Here is a 16,211-nt window from a genome sequence, read left to right as displayed (position 1 = left end):
CTTGTTTCAGAAATATCCTTACCCCCAAACAAAATAGTTTGACAAGTAACAGCGCCAGCTTCGTCCACCACCTCCCCCACCCCCCAGCCCCCCCAGCACCATCAGAGGAAACCGTTTCTCTAGTTGTCTATTCGACCAAATCTTCCACCGTCTTTGTGATATATATAAATGATTTGCAGAAGAATCATAAAATCTACAGTGCCGAAGAAGCCATACGGCCCATCGAGTCTGCACTGACAACAATCCCACCCAGGCTCTATCTCCGTAACCCCACATATTTATCCTCCAAATCCCCCTGACACTAAGGGGCAATTTAGCATGGCCAATCCACCTAACCTGCACATCTTTGGACACTAAGGGGCAATTTAGCACGGCCAATCACCCTAACCTATACATCTTTGGACACTAAGGGACACTTTAGCATGGCCAATCCACCTAAACTGCACCGTAACCTGCAGCACACTGGCACAGTGGTTAGCACTGCTGCCTCACAGCTCCAGGGACCTGGGTTTGATTCCCGGCTCGGGTCACTGTCTGTGTGGAGTTTGCACGTTCTCCCCGTGTCTGCGTGGGTTTCCTCTGGGTGCTCCGGGATCCTCCCACAGTCCAAAGATGTGCGGGTTAGGTTGATTGGCCATGCTAAAATTGCCCCTTAGTGTCCTGAGATGCGTAAGTATGAGGGATTAACGGGTAAATATGAAGGGATATGAGGGTAGGGCCTGAGTAGGATTGTGGTCGGTGCAGACTCGATGGGCCAAATGACCTATTTCTGCACTGTAGGGTTTCTATGATTCTATGATCTTTGGACACTCAGGGGAAATTTAGCATGGCCAATCCACCTAACCCGCACATCTTTGCACACTAAGGGGCAATTTAGCACGGCCAATCCAGCTAACCCGCACATCTTTGGACTGTGGGAGGAAACCGGAGCACCCGGAGGAAACCCACGCAGACACAGGGAGAACGTGCAGACTCCACACAGACAGTGACCCGGAATTGAACCCAGGGCCCTGGCTCTGTGAGGCAGCAGTGCTAACTACTGTGCCACCATGCCACCCCAAATGTAGCTGATCTGATTAGTAACTTTGCAGACGACACAGAGATTGGGGGAGCTGCGGATAGTGAGGAGGATTGCCAGAGGAAACAGGAGGATATAGATAGGCTGGAGACTTGGGCGGGGAATGGCAGATGGAATTTAATCTGGGCAAATGTGAGATGATGCATTTTGAAAGTCTAATGCAGGAGGGAAGTGTACAATAAATGGCAGAACCCTTAGAAGCATTAACAAAGGGATCTGGGCGTACAGGTCCACAATTCCCTGAAAGTGGCCACGCAAGTGGATAAGGTGGTCAAGAAGGCATACGGCAGGCTTGCTTTCATCTCCTAGTGCTGCCAAATAAACCTGTTGGACTTTAACCTGGTGTTGTGAGACTTCTTACTGTGTTCATCAGCCGGGGCATTGGGTATAAAAATTGGCAAGTCATGTTGCAGCTGTATAGAACTTTGGTTCGGCCACATTTGGAAAATTGTGTACAGTTCTGGTCAGCACACTAAGAGAAGGATGTGGAGGCTTTGGAGAGAGTACAGAAAAGATCTACCAGGGCGTTGCCTGGTCTGGAGGATATTCGCTGTGAGGAGAGACTGGACAAACTTGGGTTGTTTTCACTTGAACATCGGAGGCTGAGGGGCGACCTGATAGAAGTTTACAAAATGATAGATAGAATGGATAGTTGGAGTCTTTTTCCCAGGGTAGGAGTGTTGATTACTGGGGGATATGGGTTTAAGGTAAAAGGGGGAAAGTTTAAAGGAGATGTGAGGGGTAAATATTTTACACAGAGGGTGGTAAGTGCCTGGAATGCGCTGCCAGAGGAGGTGGTAGAAGCAGCTACAATAGCAACGTTTAAGAGGCACCTTGACAGATACATGAATAGGAGGGGGATAGAGGGATACGGACCGCGTAGAGGCAAAAGGTCTTTAGTTTAGAAAGGTGTCATGTGTTGGTGCGGGCTTGGTGGGCCGAAGGGCCTGTTCCTGTGCTGTACTGATCTTTGTTCTGTGTGGTAAACATGTCGATCTGGCCACCCTCGACCTTCCATGGGTTCACGGGAGTGTGGGAGCTCCACACTGAATGCAGCAGGCGGTGAAATGGCCTTACCCGTGGCGGACTGCCCAGTGTATCATCCAGAAGGATCACCATCACCCTGAAGAGAGCGTTGGGCGTGGATTTGGGGTCCCCGTTGATGGCCTTGGACAGCTCCTGCAGCGACCGTTTAATGTTCAGTCTGAAGGCTTCTTCCACCATTCGGTCAACTTTCTTGGCATAATTCAGCCAAAAGTGCTGCACCTGTAAATCCACGGGGAGCAAGATCGAAAGGGAGATTAGACATCAAAATCACAGCAAGCGTCAAACCGACGAGACGAGCAAAGCTGGCCATTTCCAAAAAGGAGCTGGATAAATATTTGAAGGGGAAGAGAATCACAAAGTCAAAGGGAAAGAGAGCAGAGTGGAGTGGGCCTCGTGGGAATGGCCTCCTTCAGGGCGGTGTGATTAACATCAATCAGCATGGTGGCCCCACTGTCCCACTGCTTGTAGAATCAGAGAGTTCCTACAGTGCAGGAGGCTATTCAGCCCATCGGGTCTGCACCGACTCTCCACCAGAGCATCTTATCCAGGCCCAACTCTGCCCTATCCCCATAACCCCACTCAATTAGCATGGCCAATCCACCTAACCTTCACATCTTTGGACACTAAGGGCCAATTTAGCACGGCCAATCCACCTAACCTGCACATCTTTGGACACTAAGGGGCAATTTAGCATGGCCAATCCACCTAACCTACATACTTTTGGACACTAAGGGGCAATTTAGCATGGCCAATCCACCTAACCTACATACTTTTGGACATTAAGGGGCAATTTACCACAAACCCACCTGTGTCCTATCCTCATAACCCCATGCATTTACCCTAGCTAGTCCCCCTGACACTAAGGGGCAATTTAGCACGGCCAATGCACGTAACCTGCACATCTTTGGACTGTGGGAGGAAACCGGAGCACCCGGGGGAAATCCACGCAGACACGGGGAGAATGTGCAAACTCCACACAGACAGTGACCCGAGGCTAGAATTGAACCCGGGTCCCTGGCGCAGTGAGACAGCAGTGCTCACCGCTGCTGCTTTTGTATTTATGTAGGATGTCCCCCAGCACTCTGTCTGAAGGGACTGCGTCTCAGGCTGGGGCTCGCGATAATCTTTTGCCCAAACGCCCACTCCTCACAGAGGCAGCCAAACAGCCTTGAGCCTTTTTACCCCCTCAGTGCTCAAAACGGATGCCGGCAGTGAGGGATTTCCAGCTGCCACATGTCACTCGGAGGAACGATCAGTACAGGGCAGCGGCGAGTGGATGGAGAACGGACTGAACCGCTTCCTTTGGGTATGAACGGAGGTACGGCACTGCCTCACGCAGGGCTCATTCCCTGTAGCATTCCATTTGAGTGTGAGGTGAGAGCCACAGTCTCTGAGAGATAGGAACCATGGGTAGCAATTAAGGTGGAGAAAAGATAGAACCATAGACTATTACAGCACAGAAGGAGGCCATTCGGCCCATCGTGGCTGCGCCAGCTCCCAAAAGAGCTAGTCCCATTCTCCGTAGCCCTCTATATTCATCTTCCAATGTGTATCCAGCTCTCTTTAGAAACCTCCTATGGAATCCGTGTCCACCCCTCTCGCAGGCAGTGCATTCCAAATCCCAACAGCTCTCCCGAGTCAAGAGGTTTCTGCTCCCAGCTCGCTTGCTGACCACCTTGGGATTGTGACAGCGAGCCACTGACGCACCAACTGGTGGAAACAGAATATCTTTCTTCACCCCATCACTTTCAGCACCTCAATACGATCACCTCTTCATCTTCTCTGCTCCAAGGTAAATGAGCCCAATCTCTCTAACCTTCCCTGTTATCTCGAATTCCTCATTCCTGGTATCATTCGAGTGAATCTCCTTTGCACTCTGCAGGGCTTTAACATCCTTCCTTAAATAAGGTGCTCAGAACTGAACACAATACTCCAAAAATGTGCACTGACCAATGACCAATGAAGTGACTGTGAAAATCCCCCTAGTCGCCACACTCCGGTGCCTGTTCGGGTAACACTGGAGGGAGAATTTAGCACGGCCAATGCACCCTAACCAGCACGTCTTTCAGACTGTGGGAGGAAACCGGAGCACCCGGAGGAAACCCACGCAGACACGGGGAGAACGTGCAGACTCCACACAGACAGTGACCCCAGCTGGGAATCGAAGCCGGGTCCCTGGCGCTGTGAGGCAGCAGTTCTAGAGATGTAGCATCAAGTCCTTGCTTTTACACTCAATGACTCCATAACCCCAAGGATTCTATAAGCCTTCCTGTCAGCGGGGAATTGGGACGAGCTTCGGGATTTTAAAAAAAAGGGGCGGCATGGACAAGTTGGGCCGAAGGGCCTGTTTCCATGCCGTAAACCTCTATCACTCTAGTCCGACCGACTGCTTCAACTTGCCTGGCCGCCACGGAGGGATACGGAAAGTCATTGTATAAATACATCACAGCACATCATACTCACCTCAGACCCATCATTCTTAAAGACGAGATATGTTTGGCGCATGATGGTGACGATCTCCTTGTGTAGTTTTAAGAGTTTGTTCTGGACCTTTTCTTGGTGGGCTTGCTGTGCGTCTTGGAACTCCTTGTCATTGTACGTGCGCTTGCTGTCGATAAGCACCAGCAACATTTCACTCATCTGGTAGGCGTACTGTTTAATGGCCAGGCTCGAGGCTTTGTACTCATCGATTGTCAGCTGCAGCTAAGTGGGGATACAGATCACGATAATAAACGCTCTGGTCTCTCACATTAACAAGATTCAGAGATATCAATCCACACAGAATTTACAGCACACAAACAGGCCATTTGGCCCAACTGGACCAGACTGTTGTTTCTGCTCTTGGCAAGTCTCCTTCCAGCTCCTCTCCATCTCAGTCAACATCTCCTTCGATTCCTTTTTCCCTCATTCTAGGAACGCCCTGCATAGAGTGATACACTCCCGAGGACCTCCTGTGAATAGTGACACACTCCCCGGGATCCCCCTGTAAATACTGACACACTCCCCGGGATCCCCCTGTAAATACTGACATACACCCCGGGATCCCCTGTAAATACTGACACACTCCCCGGGATCCCCCTGTAAATACTTACATACACCCCGGGGACCTCCTGTAAATACTGACACTCCCCGGGGACTCCCTGTAAACACTGACACACTCCCCGGGGACTCCCTGTAAATACTGACACACTCCCCGGGGACTCCCTGTAAATACTGACACACTCCCCGGGGACCCCCTGTAAATACTGACACACTCCCAAGGACCCCCTGTAAATACTGACACACTCTCCCGGGACCCCCTGTAAATACTGACACACTCCCCAGGGACCCCCTGTAAATACTGACACACTCCCCGGGGACCCCCTGTAAATACTGACACACTCCCCCTGGGGACCCCCTGTAAATACTGACATACACCCCGGGTCCCCCTGTAAATACTGACACACACCCCGGGTCCCCCTGTAAATACTGACACACTCCCCAGGACCCCGTGTAAATACTGACACATTACCCGGGGACCCCCTGTAAATACTGACACACACCCCGGGTCCCCCTGTAAATACTGACACACTCCCCAGGACCCCGTGTAAGTACTGACACACGCCCCAGGACCCCGTGTAAATACTGACACACTTCCCGGGGACCCCCCTGTAAATACTGACACACTCCCCGGGACCCCCCTGTAAATACTGACACACTCCCCGGGACCCCCTGTAAACACTGACACACTCCCCGGGATCCCCCTGTAAATACTGACACATTCCCCTGGGGACTCCCTGTAAATACTGACACACTTCCCGGGGACCCCCTGTAAATACTGACACACTCCCCGGGTCCCCCTGTAAATACTGACACACTCCCCAGGACCCCGTGTAAATACTGACACACTCCCCGGAGACCCCCTGTAAATACTGACACACTCCCCCGGGAACCCCCTGTAAATACTGACACACTCCCCCGGGAACCCCCTGTAAATACTGACACACTCCCCCGGGAACCCCCTGTAAATACTGACACACTCCCCGGGGACCCCCTGTAAATACTGACACATTCCCCTGGGGACTCCCTGTAAATACTGACACACTCCCCAGGGACCCCCCTGTAAATACTGACACACTCCCCAGGGACCCCCTGTAAATACTGACACACACCCGGTCCCCCTGTAAATACTGACACACTCCCCGGGGACCCCCTGTAAATACTGACACACTCCCCAGGGACCCCCTGTAAATACTGACACACTCCCCAGGAACCCCCTTGTAAATACTGACACACTCCCCAGGGACCCCCTGTAAATACTGACACACACCCGGTCCCCCTGTAAATACTGACACACTTCCCGGTCCCCCTGTAAATACTGACACACTCCCCGGGGACCCCCTGTAAATACTGACACACTCCCCAGGGACCCCCTGTAAATACTGACACACTCCCCGGGGACCCCCTGTAAATGCTGACACAGTCCCTGGGGAGCCTTCCAAATACTATACAGTTAACAGACTGTAAATATTAGCAGAAATCACTTGTTAGTTATTGACTACGTAGAGAAAGATACAGCGACTATCTCACTGGACGCTGAGTGAGTATCTCACTGGACTCTGAGTGAGTATCTCACTGGACTCTGAGTGAGTATCTCACTGGACTCTGAGTGAGTATCTCACTGGATTCTGAGTGAGTATCTCACTGGACGCTGAGCAAGGATCTCACTGGACGCTGAGCGACTATCTCACTGGACGCTGAGCGACTATCTCACTGGACGCTGAACGAGTATCTCACTGGACGCTGAGTGAGTATCTCACTGGACGCTGAGTGAGTATCTCACTGGACGCTGAGCGACTATCTCACTGGACGCTGAGTGAGTATCTCACTGGACGCTGAGTGAGTATCTCACTGGATGCTGAGTGACTATCACACTGGACGCTGAGCGACTATCTCACTGGACGCTGAGTGAGTATCTCACTGGACGCTGAGTGAGTATCTCACTGGACGCTGAGCGACTATCTCACTGGACGCTGAGTGAGTATCTCACTGGACGCTGAGTGAGTATCTCACTGGATGCTGAGTGACTATCACACTGGACGCTGAGCGACTATCTCACTGGACGCTGAGTGAGTATCTCACTGGACGCTGAGTGAGTATCTCACTGGATGCTGAGTGACTATCTCACTGGACGCTGAGTGAGTATCTCACTGGACGCTGAACGAGTATCTCACTGGATGCTAAGTGAGTATCTCACTGGACGCTGAGTGAGTATCTCACTGGACGCTGAGCGACTATCTCACTGGACGCTGAGTGACTGTCTGACTGGACACTGAGTGAGTATCTCACTGGACGCTGAGTGACTATCTCACTGGACGCTGAGTGACTATCTCACTGGACGCTGAGTGACTATCTCACTGGACGCTGAGCGACTATCTCACTGGACGCTGAGTGAGTATCTCACTGGACGCTGAGTGAGTATCTCACTGGACGCTGAGTGAGTATCTCACTGGACGCTGAGTGAGTATCTCACTGGACGCTGAGTGAGTATCTCACTGGACGCTGAGTGAGTATCTCACTGGACGCTGAGCGACTATCTCACTGGACGCTGAGTGAGTATCTCACTGGACGCTGAGCGACTATCTCACTGGACGCTGAGTGAGTATCTCACTGGACGCTGAGTGAGTATCTCACTGGACGCTGAGTGACTATCTCACTGGACGCTGAGTGACTATCTCACTGGACGCTGAGCGACAATCTCACTGGACGCTGAGTGACTATCTCACTGGACGCTGAGTGACTATCTCACTGGACGCTGAGTGACTATCTCACTGGACGCTGAGTGACTATCTCACTGGACGCTGAGTGACTATCTCACTGGACGCTGAGTGACTATCTCACTGGACGCTGAGTGACTATCCCACTGGACGCTGAGTGACTATCTCACTGGACGCTGAGTGACTATCTCACTGGACGCTGAGTGACTATCTCACTGGACGCTGAGTGACTATCTCACTGGACGCTGAGTGACTATCTCACTGGACGCTGAGTGACTATCTCACTGGACGCTGAGTGACTATCTCACTGGACGCTGAGTGAGTATCTCACTGGACGCTGAGTGACTATCTGACTGGTAACATTACCTGTCTAGCTTGCATTCGACATTCATCAATGAAGTAAGTGGACAGCGTCCTGGCTGACCACTGGAGCTTCGACAGCCCCGGCGCTATTTTCTTGTCCAGGAATTTGATTCTGTCTCGGAAGAGGTTCCGCTGCTCTTTCGTCAACTCATCAAGGATTCTAGAATGACAAGCAGCCTGTTACAGAGTGCTGAAGGACCCAATCTTCACACCGTTATACATTTGTTCACACACTGTGAGCATAAAGCTCCAAAGGCAACAGGCATGATTTCAGTTTGTGTCGAGTCATAGTGATTCAAGTGGATCACCAGCTAATGAGGGGCATGGACAGGGTGGATTCAGAAGTATACACAATAAGCAGGGGCAGGATGGTGAATTGTAACTTGGTGTAGGGGGGCTCACGTCCACGACACTGTTAATGGTTCCACTCTCCGCCTGCACTGACCTGTTATAATCACAGACCACCAGGAAAACAATCTCCCGGAGCATCCTCAGGTCTTCCCTCCGCTGGTAGACCTCCATAACGTAGTGAGGGATCTCAAAGGCCAAGCGCTCCCAGTAATGGATTTCATTGAACAGCTCCAACAGGTACCTGTAAAGAACAGAGGAACATCAGAGCGAGGATCAGGGGTGGGCCATTCAGCCCATCGGGCACGCTCCGCCATTCAATCCCATTGTGGCTGATCTCACCTCGGTCTCATCTCCACTTCCCTGCCCCTTCCCCATAACCCTTCATCCCCGCTGCTAATTAAAAACCTCTCCATCTCCGCTTCCCTGCCCCTTCCGTTCTAGAATATCCAAGGGGAACCATCCCCTCTATATCTACCCTGTCAATCCCCTTTCGCATCTTATAAACCTCAACAAAGAACAACAAAAAAAGAACAATACAGCACAGGAACAGGCCCTTCGGCCCTCCAAGCCTGCACCAATCATGTGTTCCTAACTAGACCATCCATTTATATCCCTCTATTCCCAGTCTGTTCATGTGACTATCTAGATAAGTCTTAAATGATCCTCTTGTGTCTCCTCATCCATCTTGCTTGGTAGTGCATTCCAGGCCCCCACCACCCTCTGTGTAAAATACGTCCCCCGCATATCTGTGTTGAACCTTGCCCCCCTTACCTTCAACTTGTGACCCCTTGTGTTTGTCATTTCCGACCTGGGAAAAAGCTTCCAACTGTTCACCCTATCTGTGCCCTTCATAATTTTATAAACTTCTATTAGGTCGCCCCTCAACCTCCGTCTTTCCAGGGAGAACAACCCTAGTTTACTCAATCTCTCCTCATAGCTAAGACCCTCCATACCAGGCAACATCCTGGTAAACCTCCTCTGCACTCTCTCCAAAGCCTCCAAGTCCTTCTGGCAGTGTGGCGACCAGAACTGGACGCAGTATTCCAAATGTGGCCTAACCAACGTTTTATATAACTGCAACATCATACGCCAACTTTTATATTCTATGCCCCATCCAATAAAGGCAAGCGTGCCATATGCCTTCTTCACCACCCTCTCCACCTGTGCTGCCACCTTTAAGGATCTGTGGACTTGTACACCCAGATCCCCCTGTGTGTCTATACTCCTGATGGTTCTGCCATTTATTGTATAGCTCCCCCCTGCATTAGATCTACCAAAATGCATCACTTCGCATTTATCTGGATTAAATTCCATCTGCCATTTCTCCGCCCAATATTCCAGCCTATCTATATCCTGCTGTATTCTCTGACAATGTTCATCACTGTCCGCAACTCCAGCAATCTTTGTGTCGTCCGCAAACTTACTAATCAGACCAGGTACATCTTTTTCCAAATCATTTATATATATCACAAACAGTAGAGGTCCCAGGACAGAGCCCTGCGGAACACCACTAGTCACAGACCTCCAATCAGAAAAAGACCCCTCCACTGCTACCCTCTGTCTTCTATGGCCAAGCCAGTTCTGTACTCATCTAGCTAGTTCAACTTTGATCCCGTGAGATTTAACCTTTTGCACCGGCCTGCCATGAGGGACCTTGTCAAATGCTTTACTAAAATCCATGTAGATGGCCCTTCCCTCATCAATCATTTTTGTCACCTCCTCAAAAGACTCAACCAAATTTGTGAGGCATGACCTCCATCGTACAAAACCATGTTGTCTATCGCTAATGAGACTATTCAGTTCTAAATGTGTATAGATCCTATCTCTAAGAATCTTCTCCAACAGTTTCCCTACCACGGACGTCAAGCTCACTGGCCTATAATTACCCGGGTTATCCTTGCTACCCTTCTTAAATAACGGGACCACATTTGCTATCCTCCAATCCTCTGGGACCTCACCTGTGTCCAATGAAGAAACAAAGATTTCTGTTAGAGGCCCAGCAATTTCATCTCTTGTCTCTCTCAGTAATCTAGGATAGATGCCATCTGGCCCTGGGGATTTGTCTACCTTAATGCTTCCTAATACACCTAACACTTCCTCCCTTGTAATTGCGATTTGTTCTAACGGGTCTACACATCCCTCAGAGACACTACCAATCAACGTGTCCCTCTCCTTTGTGAATACTGATGCAAAGTATTCATTTAGGATCTCACCTACTTCCTTGGGTTCTAAGCATAATTCCCCTCCTTTGTCCCTGAGAGGTCCGACTCTTTCTCTGACAACCCTTTTGTTCCTAACATATGTATAAAATGCCTTGGGATTCTCCTTAATCCTGTCTGCCAAGGACATTTCGTGACCCCTTTTTGCCCTTCTAACTCCCTGTTTGAGTTCTTTTCGACTTTCTCTGTATTCCTCCAGTGCTCCATCTGTTTTTAGCTGCCTGGACCTTATGTATGCCTCTTTTTTCTTTTTGATTAAACCCACAATTTCTCTGGTTATCCACGGTTCTCGAATCCTACCTTTCCTGTCCTTCCTTTTTACAGGCACATGCCTATCCTGCACTCCTATCAACTGCTCCTTAAAAGACTCCCACATGCCAGATGTGGATTTACCATCGAACAGCCTCTCCCAATCAACAGCCACCAAAGCCTGCCCAATCCGGCTGTAGTTAGCCTTTCCCCAATTCAGCACCTTACCCATAGGACAACACTCATCCTTTTCCATGACTATCCGAAAGTTTACAGAATTGTGGTCACTGTTCGCCACATGTTACCCCACTGAAACTTTGATGACCTGACCGGGCTCATTCCCCAGTACTAGGTCCAGTATAGCCCCCTCTCTAGTTGGAACCTCAGTTAGATCTCCTCCCATTCTTCTAAATTCCAGCGAGTATAGACCTTCAATTGCTCAATCTCTCTTCAGAAGACAAGTCCTTCATCCCTGGAATCAACCCAGTGAACCTTCTCTGAACTGCCTCGAATGCATTTATATCCTTCCTCAAGTACAGGGACTAAAACTGTGCGCAGTGCTCCAGGTGCCCTAAGAATGGGGCAGGATAGAAACTCAACTGGCCTAACTCCCTCTCAAGAGTACCATAGAATCTATGTAAAGGGGAACAGAGTAAGAGGGATGGATGGAGACAAGGTGGGGGGGGGAGGTGGGGATACGAGAACAACAGAGAAACAAGAGGTGGATATGAATATCACCAGGATATTCACTACGGGCCACTTGGCAGTTGCAGCTTTCCACTTTTGTGTACGTTAGGGACAGCCCCACACACCTCATCCCGTGTCGACAGCACTGACTTACGCTGCCAGTCAGCTACTTAGCCAGCATTATCGGTTTGATTCCAACCAGCCGGCATTTTGTTGGCCCCTCGTTTCAGGTATTGTAAAACTCACATGTCGAAGTTTACGCTGAGCTTGCCCCTATCCTCGAGGTTCCGGATCATCAGGGGTCTCTCCAGACGCTTTATGCATTCACGGTCGATGTTGACCGTCCAATCCGTGAAGATCTTGCGCACAAATTCGTCCAGGGACTGCTCCAGTGTCTGGAAGAACACCATCGTCTCCTCACCCAAGCCAATTTTGGGCAGGAAAGTGGCTTGTACCAGGAACTGTGGGTGGTGAAACAGAGATTATTTTCTTTTATTCATTCGTGGGCATCGCTGGCAAGGCCAGCATTTATTGCCCATCCCTAATTGCCCCCTGAACTGAGCGTCCCACTCAGCCATTTCAGAAGGGCAGTTGGGAGGCGACGGCCGAGTGGTATTACCGCTAGACTATTAATCCAGAAACTCAGCCTGGCCGTCCCGGCACACAGGCTGGCCGTCCCAGCACACAGGCTGGCCGTCCCGGCCAGACGGATCGGTTGGCTTTTGGAAAGATGTAGCTTACCTGCATCGACCTATCGATGCGACGGCGGAGAGAGCGAGCCCAGTGCGCCTGGCCAGCAAAGCGGGGCATCTGTGGGGCCAAGTGCATGGCCTTCCTGTTCAGGTCTTTGTTCACCCACGCGAGCTCATCACTGAACAGGATGTAGACCTCCACTGTCTTCTTATCAATGGTCCGCTTGATGGTCTGTGAAGCACAGGATGCTCTGCATTGTAACTCTCGGTCAAAGCCAGGCACTGACACCCTGCCAAGAGGGCCAAACTCCTCACTTCCAACTCCCCCGCCGTAGGGAGGGGGGGTGGCATACAGCTCCCCCCACCTTGCTATTCCCCGGATAAAAATCTGCTCCAAATTATGACTCTCTTGCCGCGAAATGGAAGAGCAGCTGACCCTGCCAGTAGTTGTATCGAGATAGCGAGGCAGCATGTTAAGAGGGCCCTTCTATATGAAACAGGAGCAGGCCTAGGCCATTCGGCCCTCAAAACCGTTCTGACATTCAGTAAGACTATGGCTGCTATACTCCCCCAACTCCACTTTCCCGTCCTATCCCCAAAGCCCGCGATTCCCTCAAGGGTCCAAATATTTTTTAAATTCACTTATGGGATGGAGGCTTCGCTGTCTCGGCCAGCTTTTGTTGCCCATTCTTAATCGCTTCAGAAGATGGTGGTGTTTGTGGATGGGGGGCCAATCAAGCGGGGCTGCTTTGTCCTGGATGGTGTCGAGCTTCTTGAGTGTTGTTGGAGCCGCACCCATCCAGGCAAGTGGGGAGTGTTCCATCACACTCCTGACTTGTGCCTTGTCGATGGTGGACAGGCTTTGGGGAGTCAGGGGACGAGTTACTCGCCGCAGGATTCCCAGCCTCTGACCTGCTCTGGTAGCCCCAGTGTTTATATGGCTGGGTCTAGTTTAGTTTCTGGTCAATAGTAACCCCTGGATGTTGATAGTAGGGGGAGGCGGGGGTTCAGTGATAATAATGCCAATGAATGTCAAGGGGCAATGCTTACGATTTTCCCTTGTGGGAAATGGTCATTGACTGGCATTAGTGTGCTGCGAATGCTCTCGAAAGCTCGACCCCATCCAGGACAAAGCAGCCCCGCTTGATTGGCCCCCCATCCACAAACATCCACTCCCTCCACCACCGACGCTCAGTAGCAGCGTGTGTCCCATCTACAAGATGCACCGCAGCGACTCACCAAGGCTCCTTAGGCAGCACCTTCCAAACCCACAACCACCATCCAGAAGGACAAGGCGGCAGATACCTGGGAACGCCACCACCTGGAGGTTCCCCTCCGAGTCACTCACCATCCTGACTGGGAAATATATCGGCCGTTCCTTCACTGTCACTGGGGTCAAAATCCTGGAACTCCCTCCCTAACGGCACTGTGGGTGTAGCGACACTACATGGATTGCAGGGGGTTCAACAAGGCGGTTCACCACCACCTTCTCAAGGGGTGACTAGGGATGGGCAATGAACGCTGGGCCCAGCCAGCGACGCCCCGAGTCTTGAGGCAGGGGGTTCCACAGAGTCAAAACACAGAGTCAAGGAATTTCTCATTTTGAAATAACAAACCTTTTATCCTGATACCGTGACCCCGACACCCAACGTGTCCCCATCCAAATCCTGGACGCTCCAGCCCAGGGGGCAAACCACCTCTCAGCACTCACCCCAACCAAGAAGCTGATATCTTTCAATAGACCACCTCTCCTTCTGCCTAACCTGATCCAAGGCCAGGGCCTTCCACGCGGGCAGCACACAGTTTATCCAGCCGTATGCACACCAGGAAAGCTGGCTTGCTCACAGATAGACATGACAGATACCTCACGGTTTGAAAGAGGCTGGAAAACGTCCAGGAACTCCACCCCTTGCTGCACCGTGGTCATGGTTTCAAACGAGGAGGAGATCAGATTCTGCATCATCACTTCCAGATCTTTGATGGCGGAACGAAACCTGAAAAGAAAAGATGGCGTGGCGCTGTTAAACTCAGCAGTAAAGGCATCGCGGCATTGACCACCCGACAGTGCGGCACTCCCTCAGCACTGACCACCCGACAGTGCGGCACTCCCTCAGCACTGACCCTCTGACAGTGCGGCACTCCCTCAGCACTGACCCTCTGACAGTGCGGCACTCCCTCAGCACTGACCCTCTGACAGTGCGGCACTCCCTCAGTACTGACCCTCTGACAGTGCGGCACTCCCTCAGCACTGACCCTCTGACAGTGCAGCACTCCCTCAGTACTGACCCTCTGACAGTGCGGCACTCCCTCAGCCCTGACCCTCTGACAGTGCGGCACTCCCTCAGTACTGACCCTCTGACAGTGCGGCACTCCCTCAGTACTGACCCTCTGACAGTGCGGCACTCCCTCAGTACTGACCCTCTGACAGTGCGGGACTCCCTCAGCACTGACCCTCTGACAGTGCGGCACTCCCTCAGCACTGACCACCCGACAGTGCGGCACTCCCTCAGTACTGACCCTCTGACAGTGCGGCACTCCCTCAGTACTGACCCTCTGACAGTGCGGCACTCCCTCAGTACTGACCCTCTGACAGTGCGGCACTCCCTCAGCACTGACCCTCTGACAGTGCGGCACTCCCTCAGCACTGACCCTCTGACAGTGCGGCACTCCCTTAGCACTGACCCTCTGACAGTGCGGCATTCCCTCAGCACTGACCCTCTGACAGTGCGGCACTCCATCAGCACTGACGCTCTCACAGTGCGGCACTCCCTCAGCACTGACCCTCTGACAATGCGGCACTCCCTCAGTACTGACCCTCTGACAGTGTGGCACTCCCTCAGCACTGACGCTCTCACAGTGCAGTACTTCCTCAGTACTGACCCTCTAAGGGTCCACCACTGCCTGAGTACCGTGGCACTGGGCACACCAGCCTGGATTCTGTGCTCAAAGCTCTGGAGTGAGAGCATGCTGCCCACTGAGCCATCCCTGACCCCTGTGAAAGGACGACAAGGGATGTAGGTGGAGGGGATGTGAACTGCCATGATTAAACACACAGCCACACTGTCTCAACGGGCCCTGCCTGCTCCTATACCATTTAATAGCTTTGACACTGGGCAATGTGCTCCCAAAGCAATCTCCTCAGGGTCAGTGAGACTAACCTGCTGTATTCATCATGCCAGAATGTGTTCTTTACATCCAGGATCTCATTCTTCATGTGTTTGAGCATCTGCAGGTTCTTGTCAAAGGTGGCCTCGATCTCCAGCAGGCTCCGGGTGATATCAGGTCCGCGATGTCCCCCGAAACAAGGCAGTGGTGTCTGTTCCCCATCTTCCCAGCGGGCAAAGAACTCCTGGCAGTCACACACCTGGGCAGGCCGAGGGAGCGGGGGGGAAACGGTGACGTGTTACAGAATTGCAGCAGGAGTGATTGATGAACAGCAGCTTGTCACAGGCCAACCCTGAGGCTGCGACTGAGTCGGGGAAATCTCACGGCCGTGTATTGTCACAGACATTAATCTCCCAACTCAGAGTCAGAAAGCAGGCATTTCACCGGGCACCTTTCAGAACTCCGCAGCCAATGAAACACTTCTCTGAAAGTTTGATCGTTGTTGTAATGTTAGAAACACGGTGAGTAATTTGAACACTGCAAGCTCCCGCAACCAGTATTGAGTCCACCGATTACTGAAAGTGGCAACGCAGGTGGAGAAGGTAGTCAAGAAGGCATACGGCATGCTTGCCTTCATCGGCCGGGGCATTGAGTTTAAAAATTG

At 51.6% G+C, this 16,211-nt stretch overlaps 1 protein-coding gene across 1 annotated transcript in view; it reads right to left on the bottom strand.

The window, feature by feature from the left end:
• The window catches only part of LOC144488568 (dynein axonemal heavy chain 2-like), a gene marked incomplete at both ends in the record, with an annotated part of 74,204 nt that extends 58,398 nt beyond the window's left edge, over positions 1-15,806 (bottom strand). The window contains 8 exons of the mRNA XM_078206629.1: positions 2,156-2,344; positions 4,589-4,828; positions 8,248-8,404; positions 8,690-8,836; positions 11,997-12,211; positions 12,492-12,674; positions 14,307-14,436; positions 15,601-15,806. Of these exons, the coding sequence (XP_078062755.1) occupies positions 2,156-2,344; positions 4,589-4,828; positions 8,248-8,404; positions 8,690-8,836; positions 11,997-12,211; positions 12,492-12,674; positions 14,307-14,436; positions 15,601-15,806 (1,467 nt within the window). The remainder of the gene's footprint in view (positions 1-2,155; positions 2,345-4,588; positions 4,829-8,247; positions 8,405-8,689; positions 8,837-11,996; positions 12,212-12,491; positions 12,675-14,306; positions 14,437-15,600) is intronic.
• Positions 15,807-16,211: the final 405 nt, after the last annotated feature.

Source organism: Mustelus asterias, unplaced genomic scaffold (genome assembly GCF_964213995.1).
Source record: "Mustelus asterias unplaced genomic scaffold, sMusAst1.hap1.1 HAP1_SCAFFOLD_1668, whole genome shotgun sequence".
Lineage (NCBI taxonomy): Eukaryota > Metazoa > Chordata > Chondrichthyes > Carcharhiniformes > Triakidae > Mustelus > Mustelus asterias.
Note: the sequence above shows the minus strand (reverse complement) of the source record. Positions and strands in the feature narration are given on the sequence as shown.